Source organism: Cetorhinus maximus, chromosome 7 (assembly GCF_964194155.1).
Source record: "Cetorhinus maximus chromosome 7, sCetMax3.hap1.1, whole genome shotgun sequence".
Classification (NCBI taxonomy): domain Eukaryota; kingdom Metazoa; phylum Chordata; class Chondrichthyes; order Lamniformes; family Cetorhinidae; genus Cetorhinus; species Cetorhinus maximus.
Genome location: NC_135885.1, coordinates 73,808,374 through 73,820,901, shown reverse-complemented (window position 1 = coordinate 73,820,901; position 12,528 = coordinate 73,808,374). Strand labels below are relative to the sequence as shown.

Genomic DNA, 12,528 nt, shown 5'->3' with positions numbered 1-12,528 from the left:
ATCATCCCAAACCCGCTGTATTAATTATGCATTCCCAGGAAACATGTCATTTTGATGGTGGGCAGGCTCTCATTCGCCCACCACACCATCACCTCACCACTTCATCATGCCAGGCATCACATTTAAAGTGCAGCTGTGTGCATACCTCTCCGAGCTCCCAGCCCAGGACTACTGCACAGAAGACAGGATGGCCCCAAAGGCAAAAAGCCTGCAGCCGCCCGGCTTAGTGAAGCATCCCTTGAGGGCCTTTTGGATGCCGTGACGACCTGCCGTGATGTCCTCTCTCCCCGCTCTGGCTGCAGGAGAGGTAGCAGCATCACCAATCCAGCATGGGAAGCAGTGGCAGCAGTGGTCAGCATCAGTGCCCTGCAAAAGAGGACAGCCACCCAATGCCATTACAGGGTGAATGGTCTCACCCCTTCTGCCAGGGTAAGTCACTCTTCCCATCACTCTCATCTCACATACTCACAAATCCATCACACATCCACAGGGATCTCACACCTCAAGGGATAACACCGCTCACTCACACACACCCTCATATCTCCATCAGCCTCAAAATCTCTGGTGCTTGCGTTCTCATCCTGTCCATCGCTCCACTCACCACACAAACATTCCAAGTAGTGCCATGTGTCCTGCTCACACTCTCTCCATTTGTTTCCATGCAGGAGAAGCCTGCCCACATCAGCAGGGAGAAATCTCAGACTCAGGGTAGAGTGGCCCACATTAGGCCCCTCGCTCACTTTGAGGCGTGTGCCATCGCGCTGATTGGTGAGGACATGGACCATGCCTGTGGTGATGGTGAGGTTGGCAGCGAACGCCCTCGTGAGGATCCTGCCCCACATCATCCCTCTCTCAATGCAAATATGAGTGCTCTCTCTCCTGCTTTTGGCACCCTCAACCAGCCAGTCCCTCAACTCCATCTAGGCCCTCGTCTCTCGCCAAGTGGACACCTCCTACATTGAAGAGCTGGAAATAAGCAGCCTGGAAACCTGTCACAGCCCTTACCCACACACTCCACCAGTGCAGAGACACACACACTTGGTGGGACCTAGATCTAGAGCAGGCTCGGGTTCACAATCTGGTGGTCACCACACGGACACATGTCCGCAGCAGGAGGAGGCAGGTTCAGCCAAGCGCCCCGGCACTTGGAGGACTGTTGGGGAAGAGACATCTGTGAGATGTGAGCCAGATGACGAGCCTCTGGATTTGGCCTTCCAGCTCATCCTGGAGAGTCAATAGAAGGCATGGGAACATTGCGCAGAGCTGTTGGAATTTCTCAATGGAGTGGCTCGCGAATCGAAGGAGTGTGTCCGCCTACTCTCTTATGAAGTGGTGCACACATGCGTGTATGGAGGTCTCCATGAGTGGGATGGTAGATGCCATAGAGACCCTGGTCCTGCAGAACACGGAGATGTGTGCAGACCTGCGCTCCATCGTGGGAGCTATGGGTGAGTTCCTGCAGTGGCAACACAGGAGGGAAACGTGGCACCTCAATGTCCCTCCAGGTGCTCCTTCCCCTCAATGAGTTAGGCCGGGCCCCCGGGCACCCGATGTGAGGTGGAGTGGCAACTGGACACCCCTGGGTCATCCGCTCAATAATCTCAGAAGCTGTCCTCTCCCTCCAAGTCCCATTTGCCTGTGAGCCCCTCAACCTCGTCCTCTGTCACTGCAGAGGGAGCAGCTGGTCATGATTCTGGAGGGGGAAGTATACATGTGGCAGGGCCTTTTGGAGTCTCATGCAAGCATTCTCCTACGCACATGGATCCTTCCCATATTACAGGCACCTCAATGTCCTGAGTATTTTCAGTGCTGCCTGCTGGGGTTCGCTTTCAGTTGTCCACTTGAGCTGACCTGCATCTTCCCCACCCACTGATCACGCACCCATGCAGCACCTGATCTCGCCCACCACAGCTCTCGTTTTGTTCTCAATTTAGACAGCATGGTGGTGATTCAGTTTTTCATTCGCTCCCTGTCTTTTCCCCTCCTGCAGTCACCCATTTCCTTTCCCCCATCATTGTTGACACCCCTGGCATCACCTTCCACCTCCCCTCTGTGACCTACCAGCCACAAACCTTTTCCTTCGGGGATGTCCAGGTGAACGTTCACATTCCCTTCCTTCCCGAAAATCCCACCTACGTTAACCTCTCTGACCTCCTCCTTCCCACCTCCAGGCTCCATGTCTGTCTCCGAGTCCACACCAACCACCCTCTCCATCCCTTCTACCGCTACCATCGAACCCTCACCCTCCCACCCTACCACCTAACTCTGCCCTTGGTCATTCTCACTATTCCCTCGTACCATGCCCACCCTCAATTTGGCCCCCAGGAGGCAGTCATCGGAACCCCCCGAACTCTTTCCCTTACATCTTCCACCCCCCTTACACCTACCTCCCAAGTTGCTGTCTTCTTACCCGTTTCCTCCTCCCCCTAATGCTCCCACCCCTCCGACACCTTCCTCCCAACCACCAACCTCACCCCCTGACAACTTCGTTCCCTCCCTCCCAACCTTACCCCCCTGACACCTTCATTCCCCTCCCAACCTCACCCCCATGATACCTTCATTCCTCCTCCCAACCTCATTCCCCCAACACCTTTGTTCCCCCCTCCCAACCTCACCCCCCGATACCTTCATTCCTCCCCCTCCCAACCGTACTCTCTCGACACCTTTGTTCTCTCCCTCCCAACCTTACGCCCTGACACCTTCGTTCCTCCCTACCCAACCTCAATCCCCGACACCTTCGTTCCCCCCCTCCCAACCTCACCTCCCCAACACCTCTTCCTCTCCCAGTCGATGGAGGGGATGATTCTGGCAGTCTGGTCTTATAATGAATACAGATCAGATGTATTACAATGAGGTTCCCGACGCTCGACGGCTGGAAACACAGCCCTGATCGGACAATTGCAAACTGGTTTCACGACATTGGGAATCCGATTTCTGGCCTTCTTGCCATATTGTCCACTTATGCCGCCGAGCATGCCTGACGCCAGTAGGCATGGAAAGCTCTGCCCTTTTTTCTGATGTGAGCAAGTTTTCTTTAAGATTAACTGACTTAACTACAACAGCTACTTCCTTGAACTCCTGAGAGAAATTTGCTTCTCACAGATGTGTTACTCTCTGAGTTAACCATTAATGCGCAGAGATATTCAGAAGCTTGATGCAAGCATTTTATTAACATTGGGATGGCGCAGGGATATGTAATGAACTTAAACACATCCTAATGCAAGTGGAGATTTTAGCATCATGTTTCTGTTAAGATTCCAACAATTCTCTGAGAATATTCAAAGCTTTACCTGACCACCCATCAGCGCGCTGACACTCCCAGCTGATTTATGGTCAGTCTATCCGCCACTGATTCCTCACCCCAGACACTGCTCTAAGTGTTAGAAAACGGCATTTGAAATGTTAGGAAATGGGACAGGAAATATCTGTTAAAGGAAACGTATGGTACACAAAAATAAGCAGCTTTGAATATGACTCTGATCATTAATCCCTTTCTTTATGGTCCTGTTCCTGTCCCTGTCCTTGTTCCTGAAGTCTGGGCAGGGGCCTCATTTACACTTTCATTTCATTTCCCATGGTGTCGGCATGGACTGAAATATTAACCAGTTATATTTTTAAAAATACGAATTGGAATATTTAAATAATCATTTGTTAGCCCCTAATTATTTGTGTTTTCTTTGTTCCAAGACTATTTATTTATGAATTGTTTTCTCAATATTTTTTGAAGTCTCGCCAGATGAATAAGTGCAATGGGCCACATCCAGCCCCTGGGCCAAGGGTTCCCTATCTCTGCTTTAGATAATATGACTTTTGGGCCCAACTTGCTGCTTCATGTTACTTTTTTTCAAGAGTGGACAACACAGGCACTGCCAGGACATACACTGTTCAAATTTAGAATGCTGGGCCTTAATTTTTAAGCCCTGCCAGGGCTGGAATTTGAGGTAGATTGGAGCTAAAAATAGCCCCGCCAGCCGGTGAGCTGGTTCCTCAACTCCATCCTGCCTCAGTGTCATTTTTGCAGAGACGGGATGGGAGGGCTGCCCTCCTGCATGCAGCAAACAGCCGGCACAGCTTGTTAAGGGCCAATTAAGACAAATTAACAAAGGCTAACTGGGGTTTTCCAGTTTTCCCTCAGCTTCTTGCAGGTGTCACGGGCCAGTTTAGGTGCCTTGAGGTGGCCTCCTGGTGGTGTCTCGGTGGAGGGGTGCAGCAGCAGCCACAGGTCACCTGTAGAGGGTGACTCCCCCTGCTACAGTGGTGGTCTGGATACAAAATCCATTTTTAAATTTAAACTTTGAAAACCTAGGAGAGAGGGTGCCTCCATTTGGAAGCACCCTCTCACTTAACTGCCATTGCAGCTTGCTGCTCCTTTCAAGCTGAAAGGCCTCTGATTGACCCTCCAGCTTCACGGCCCAACTGCTATCTTTAATTGGACGGTGCCCCTACCCTCTGGCCATTAATTGGCTGCACTGGGGAAAATGACAATGAGTGTTTCCCATGCTGTGCTGGCTTCTCACCCACATTTCAGCCTGACAGCAGGGTTCTGAAGCCCACAGAGAAAATTCTGCCCCTGGTGTCACATTAGCTGGTTGGACTGTGTGATGTCAGGAAAGCACCAATTCAATATTGGTTGAGGCCTATGCAGGGGTCCATCTGCATGTACCCATATAACTGGTTGGGTTGTGCAGGAAGTGGCCAGAGGCAGAGCATGCCCCTAGAAAATCCAGGTAGGTATTTAATTTTTTCCCCCATGTTTTTATTGAGTATCCTCAGTTCTCTTGATAGTTTTGTATTACTATTCTGCACTTGTGTCCAGGGTTTGAATACCTGATATTCAGCTACTGACATTCACACCAGGAGCCAAGGTAGGCCTGTAGCACAGATTACCTGCTGCATTACTTCTATAGCTTGAAGACCTTCTGGTTAAACTGCACAAAGCACAATTCCCTTTACTCAATATGGAACATCTATGTGAAATGCCCTGTACCACTCAGCCCCAATCGCTTAACATTTAGATGGAAAGGTGGATCAAACTGATTTTCCAAAATGTATTGGAAAACCAGGAAAACCAATTTTATAGTTCTTTTTCCACTGATAATGTGAATCCATTTATTTCAAAATCTATGTATGAGAGATCAATTTCAAACTGTGGCAGGCCAGTGAAATATGAATGGTTGGAAATAAGTGGAGTTTAACCGCAGCAGCATTTCATCATTGAGATGCAGATACATTGGAGTTTTTTCCATAATCAATGCTTGTGTGAAGTGCGTAAACAGAGTTTGATTATGGCAAGAGTTGGTTTTGGTGGGAATTCAGGCTAACATTATCTACATTTTGAAATTAGACACTGTGATACCAGTTTACTGAGCTCTCACATGGTGTGTGGAATGCAATTTGTAGGCTATCATGGATCTCCAGTGTATCCAGGGCAGCACATTTGCACAGTGTTAGAAAGACAAATCTTTGAGCAGAGGATATCTGTGTTTGAGCAGTAATTAGCCTCAAAGCAGAATATCAAAGAAGCCATTTCTTCTTGTTTACACAGATAGCCATTTTACAGTTGAATTTATAAATAAAAATGGCTCTTTTGCTTTCTTTATCCTTGTGTGCTATTATAATGGAGAGGAGGGGAGAAGCAGGAGAAGAGAACCAGGTCTGGAGAATGAATTTATAAGTGAAGTTTGGAACAACTATTTATCAAGAGACTTGTTGGAACATGGAATGTTCTGCCACAGGAAGTATTTGAGGCAAAGTCCATTGCATCTACTGTATCTAAATTTGAAAATTGAAACTAAAAGCGAATTTTCCAAATTCTTCTTACTCATTTAATTTGTTTTCTTTAGAACTATCATTATCAAGATGAGGATACACCACCACACGATTACAGCTTACCACGGCTAACCAGTGAAGTCAAAGGCCCTGAACTTGTTCATATTTCTGAGAAGAATTTATCACAGGTTGAGAATATCCTTGGATATGTGTCACATGCTCATATTTCACCATTAAAGGTTAGTCCACCTATAATTATTACACAGTTCAGAATCAATACAACACATTTTTCTCCTAGTGCAAAATACCTTTGACACGTTTAGAATTCTTTAATCGGTTGAGGGTATGTTCGGCCATTAAGTCAACTAAACACTCCAAAGTTTACATTTTAGCCTGTATTAATTTATTTAAAAAGTAAGCAAATTTTCCTACCAAGATGAATTATAGAAGTTTGCTACTGTATGCTAGGTTAATTTGTGTTAGATTATTTTGTTATATTTATGCATCATGCACCCTTGCCTCACAAAGAGTGCAAAATTAATATATTTCAAATAATTTGTTACTGTTTCATTGGCCACACTGTGTTTTCTACTGATGGTTTAATTTAAATAAGTCACATATGTAATGTGCTGGCAATCTCCCTTTCCTCTGCTCTCTGAGGGTATGGTGGTTAACCAGTGTCACAACAGCTCTGCTCGAAAGTATAAATGTTGACTAAAAGATCAGGAGGATACTGTGCCTTCTTCTACCTATGGCTTCCTTCACACTCAGCCAGCTAGGGAATGACAAAGCAACATTGCACTGCTGCTTAAAACTGTTGCACTGGTGTTAAGCCTGCGAGAGATAAGTGTAAACTAAAATAAATAACACAATAGCCTGGATCTTGCAGTCATTGGTGAAGCAGAGGCGTTCGTGGCTGACTGTGTAAAGAAGTATGACTTTATTTTTAATCATAGGCTGCAAAGGGAACTTGCTCTGCTGGCTGTAGTGTGGGTCCAACGCAAAGTCAGTGGAAAGGCTTAGTGGTACGGCATATTGCCAGAGAAGCCAGGCCCCATTTTATCATGAGTTCAAGAAATGCCTCTCAAGGTCTGTATTCAGCTCAATGACAAGTGTTTTGAGATGCTTTGGAACTTCTTATTTGATGTAGCTTTACTCACAACCATCTGCACCACCCTCAAACCTGCCCCCAACCCCCAGCATTCTCGGCATCCCTGATCCCCCCCTGCTCCCCTCACCACCTGGTTCTTCTCCACCCTGGTTCCTCAGTCTCGTTGATGCTGGTCAAAGCTCTTGATGGAGGGGGGAAACTTTTTCCTCTCCATCACGGTTCTGACCCGCTGATGTTGGAAACAACATTTGATGGAGGGTTTCCCTCCTTCATTAGGTGCCGTTTCTGATATCGGTGGGACTGAGGAGCTGGGTTGGAGATGAGTCGGGTGTGCTGGGGATGTGGGGTGGAGTGAAACAGGGGCAGGGGATGTGATGGGAGCTGAGGTGCATGATGTGCCAGGGTGAGGAAGCAAAACCGGAAGATCCAGTTTCTAAGCACCTATGGCAATCTATGAAGAACCAGGGAAAACAAGGATCCCTGTGCTAGTGAGACCAAGGGAATGTTGGAGTTCCGGGAAAGATGGGAATGGATTTGGGAGGCGACAACATGTTCAAGGACTTTGGAGTGAAAAGGGAGGTTATGCTAAAACTGTATAAAACATTAGTTAGGCCACAGTTAAAGTACACATTACAGGAAGATGTGATTGCACTAAAGAGAGTACAGGGGAGATTTACAAAAATGTTGTAGGGATGGAGAATTTTGCCTATGAGGAAAGATTGGATAGACTGGGGTTGTTTTATTTAAAACAGTGAAGGCTGAGGAGAGAGTTAATTGAGGTGTATAAAATTATGAGAGGTTTAGGGTGAATGGGAAGTACCTACTTCCCTTAGCAGAGAGGTCAATAACCAGAGTGCAAAAATATAAAGTAATTGACAGAAGGATTCATGGGAAATTGAGGATATTTTTTTTATCCGAATCCGAAGGGTGATGAGAGTCTGGAACTCATTGCCTGGAAGAGTGGTAGAGGCTGAAGCCCAATCACATTTAGAAAGCACCAGCATATGCACTTGCAAGTGCTGTGACCTACAGTGCTATGGACTGAGAGCCAGAAATTGACATGAGGCTGGAGTAGCACTTTTGGCCAGCACAGACATGATGGGCCAAATAGTTTCATTCTGTGCTTTAAATTTTCTATGTTTCTATGTGAGAAAAACACAGGTAGTAAACATGCTAGAAGGTTGCAATTCTAACTAGCTTATTTAAACATGGAATTCTGGAAATTGCTAGGAGATTCTCCCATTTCCCAAAGCTAACTAAGGAACTCATGAGAATCCAGCAGAATTTCAGGGCAGTAAGATAGAGTGCTTTTTCAAAAATTGTGCTCCAGGGTTAAGAGATGTCATTGCTGGAAAACTAAACACTTCCTCACTTTTGACATTTTAATGTTCAGAGCACTTAGAGTCAGCTGTACTAGGATGGGTGATTTATTAGATAGTTGCATCCAATGATCGGTCAGGTGATTTTTGCCACTAACCACTAGACCTGTGATTCTTTTCCACTCTCAGTGTGGTTTTGTACGATTCTGTGCTAGCAATTGTAACTACATGTTTCTGGATCCCGTCTGCCCAACAAGGAGCTCCTCTTCTTACTGAGACTTCTCTCTCAGCTGCTTCCCTTTACTTCATATGCCTAGTCACAAATATGCTGCTCATTCCACAGTGGAAGCTCATTCCACAATAGAAGCTCAATCTACAATGGTTCTCAATCAGCCATGAGAGCATTGCATTTTGGCTCATTCTAAAGTTAATGAAGGGGGCCACCCATTCCCTGTGCTGGAAAGGATGGGCTCCAAGCTCTGTGCAAAGCGCTCTGCTAAGTTTGTGTTGGACTCCTCGATGCTCCTTGACATTGAACGTAGGCATCCTGGCAAGATTCCCAATGCAACAATCATTTGTGTGCGTGCACCCATCAATTGCCTTCTGTACCCTAGCTTGTTAGAGTGTTTAACTGTGGAACTAGAGTTCGACCTTGCCCTCTAGTGAGCTGGCACCTGCACTATTCTTTCCCCCTGCCCTGGTTGCATGCAGTCATGCCCAGTGCTTCACAACTTTCAGATTCTTCCTCTATCCTATCCTTTAAATGATGCACAGTGTCAGTATCTGAGCAGTTGGTTGCGACTGGGAAATTGAGTCATGGTGTGTCTTCATCCTCACTTCTGTCTTCCTCTTCCTCCACTGCCTGGGAGTGTTGCAGCTCTTGAGTATCTGGAATGATAAAAGGGCAAAGTTAGGTCGTGGAAGGGGAGAGGAGAAAATAGGAAGTGCATACTTAGACCATCTGCAGGCTTTATGTCAGAAGACATTGAAGGGTGAAAGAAAAGTGATATGAGAGAGGATTAAGTACATGGATACCCTCATCATCAAATACTTCAACACCAATAGTTATAGCCCAAATAACCTTTCCCATAGCAACTGCATTGTCTTCTGCATGTGAGTTAAAACATACAGACATGCCTCTCTCCCTTCAATTTGTTCTTGCCACCTCCTGTTACATGCCACCTTCTGCTGCAAGAAAGAGGAAAATGGGTTAGTGTTGTGCAATGTGATTAGATGGTATATCTGTCATGATTGAATTGCTGTCAATGTGTTCAAGCTATGAGATATGGGTATGAAGTGAGGAACAGTGCTAAATGTATGAGGGTTAGGTAAATCATGTGAATGTTAGGGTTGAGTATTAATTGATGGAGGTGGAATAATAAATTAAGCAGTGGGTGAGGCCAGTGGTACAGTTGGTAGACATGGAACATGAAGATAAATTCACTGACTTTGACAACTCATGTGAAATCATTAAACTCTTCCATTGCTGCACTCAGGTCCTTGAGGTTATATCCCTGAATTGAACTCTGCCACTATTTCTTCCCACAACCATCTGAGCATTTATCTGGAGAATCTCCTGTCCCTCTGTGGATACAGGACATGTCTCCTTTGCTACACCTCTTCACCCAAAACATCCAGTGCAGTATTTATAAACCTTAGTGTACACTCTCTCCCATGATCAGCCACTGTTGATTCTGCCACAGGACGATATTCAGAATGCTGTCACCACCTCCAGCAGCTACACTGCAACACTCCTTTAAGAAGTTCAGGCTGGCTTAATTGGCACTTAATGATGGGCCCCCCAATGATGCCTGGAGAGTTTGGTTTGCTAATGACACCAAGCTAGGTGGGAAGGTAAGCTGTGGGGACACAAAGAGGCTGCAAAAAGATATAGACAGATTAAGTGAGTGGGCAACAAGATGACAGATGGACTTTAATGTAGAGAAGTGTGAAGTTATCCATTTTGGTCGCAAGAATAGAAAAGAAAATATCTTTTTAAAAGGTGTGAAACTTGAGTGTTAATGTTCAAAGAGACTAGGATGTGCTTGTACACCCACAGAAAGTTAGCGTGCAGGTGCAGTAAACAATTAGGAAGGCAAATGGCATGTTGGCCTTTATTGCAAGGGGATTGGGCTACAAGAAAAAAGTCTTGCTACAGTTGTACAGGGTTTTGGTGAGACACATCTGAAATATTGTGTGCAGTTTTGGTCTCCACATTAAAAAAGGATAGACTTGCATTGGAGGCTGTACAGTGAAAGCTCACTAGATTGGTCCCTGGGATGAGGGGGTTGTGCTATGCTGAAAGGCTGAGTAAACTGGGTTTATATTCTCTGGAGTTTATAAGAATGAGAGGCAACCTCATTGAAACCTACAAAATTCTGAGGGGATTTGATAGAGTAGGTGGCGAGAGATTATTTCCACTGGTTGCGGAGTCTAAAACATGGAGGCATGGTCTCAGGATAAGGGACCAATCATTAGGACTGAAATGAAGAGAAATCACTTCCCTCAAAGGGTTGTGAATCTTTGGAATTCTCTACTCTATGGGGTTGTGGATGCTCCATCATTGAATACATTTAAGGCTGGGATAGATAGATTTTGGACTCACAGGGAATCAAGGGATACTCCTTTCAAGTGAAGCAGCATTTCACTTGCACTTCCCTCAATTTAGTCTACTGCATTCGCTGCTCCCAATGCGGTTTCCACTACAATGGAGAGACCAAACGCAGACTGGGTGACCGCTTTGTGGAACACCTTCGGTCTGTCCGCAAGCATGACCCAATCCTCCCTGTCGCTTGCCATTTCAACACACCACCCTGCTCTCATGCCCACATGTCCGTCCTTGGCCTGCTGCAATGTTCCAGTGAAGCTCAACTCAAACTGGAGGAACAGTACCTCATCTTCCGACTAGGCACTTTACAGCCTTTCAGACTGAATATTGAGTTCAACAATTTTAGATCATGAACTCTCTCCTCCATCCCCACCCCCTTTCCGATCCCCCTTTTTTCCAATAATTTATATAGATTTTTCTTTTCCCACCTATTTCCATTATTTTTAAATGTATTTCCACCCATTGTTTTATCTCTACCTTTTAGCCTATTTCGATCCCTTCCCCCCACCCCTCCCCCACTTGGGCTATCTGTACCTTGCTCATCCTGCTTTCTACCCCTAATGTCACCTATTAGCACATTTCTTAGCTAATATCACCACCGTCAACACCTCTTTGTCCTTTTGTCTATGACACCTTTTGGCAATCTCCACCTATCGCTGGCCCTCTATCCAGCTCTACTTGTCCCACCCCCCCTTAAACCATCTTATATTTCATCTCTCTTCTATTTTTGCTTAGTTTTGTTGAAAAGTTATACGGACTCAAAACGTTAACTGTGTTTCTCTCCGCAGATGCTGTCAGACCTGCTGAGTTTTTCCAGGCATTTTTATTTTTGTAAGGGATATGGGGAGTGGACAGGAAAATGGAGTTGAAGCCCAAGATCAGCCATGTTTGTATTGCATGACAGAGCAGACTCGACGAGCTGTTTTATCTACTTCTGCTCCTATTTCTTGTGCTTTTTCCTTAAGTAACAGGAGTAAATAGAACTGATTGTCAAGGGAATGTTGCCTCTGTCAAATAATTGCCAGAATAGATGTGGGGATAATCTGGAGGTTTCTTCAATGTCAATTGGAAGCAGAAATTGTATAAAAACTTACCCTCAATAGAATAAATGGATGGTTAATGTTGTTAATGTTAATGCTTTTTCTGTGTAGGAACAGGGATGATAAATCATTCTCTGCTTCCTTATTTTTATTGGATGCACTCCTGAGCAGGCTCTGCATCTGCTAGGAGCAATCCTAAAAACATCAATGTAAAAAGAAGTTAAGTGCTGGGCAATCAGCCCAAGTTCCCGAATGACAGGTCCCAGCAGAATTATCAGCTTGGGTTCCCCCAGAGTTCTTTCAAGTGCATTGCAACTTCCAGATGTGAGTGTGAGTGATCTCCCCAGATGATGTGGTGCTATTGCGGCCCTCAATAGTAGTAACATTCTCAGTGTTCGCCACTGTTGGGACAGCAAAATCTGGGTCTGTATTTCACTTGGCCAGGGAGATGGGACTTGAAAAAAATTGCTAATATTTCTCTGAAAATAAAAAAATGAAAAGACAAAAACATCAAATAAACAGAAAGCTAGGCTCTAGAATGTAACCAATAGTAAAATACTGTAGATGTTGGAAATCTGAAATCAAGACAGAAAATGCTGGAAATATTCAGAAAATTACACAGCATCTGTGGAGAGAGAACACAGAGTTAACATTTCAGATTGATCACCTTATGCACAACTT

At 45.4% G+C, this 12,528-nt stretch overlaps 1 protein-coding gene across 1 annotated transcript in view; it reads left to right on the top strand.

The window, feature by feature from the left end:
* Positions 1-12,528, top strand: part of LOC144682415 (disks large homolog 2-like) — a 1,267,833-nt gene that overhangs the window by 481,883 nt on the left and 773,422 nt on the right. Inside the window, exon 5 of the mRNA XM_078544824.1 lies at positions 5,844-6,008. Coding sequence (XP_078400950.1) covers positions 5,844-6,008 — 165 coding nt within the window. The remainder of the gene's footprint in view (positions 1-5,843; positions 6,009-12,528) is intronic.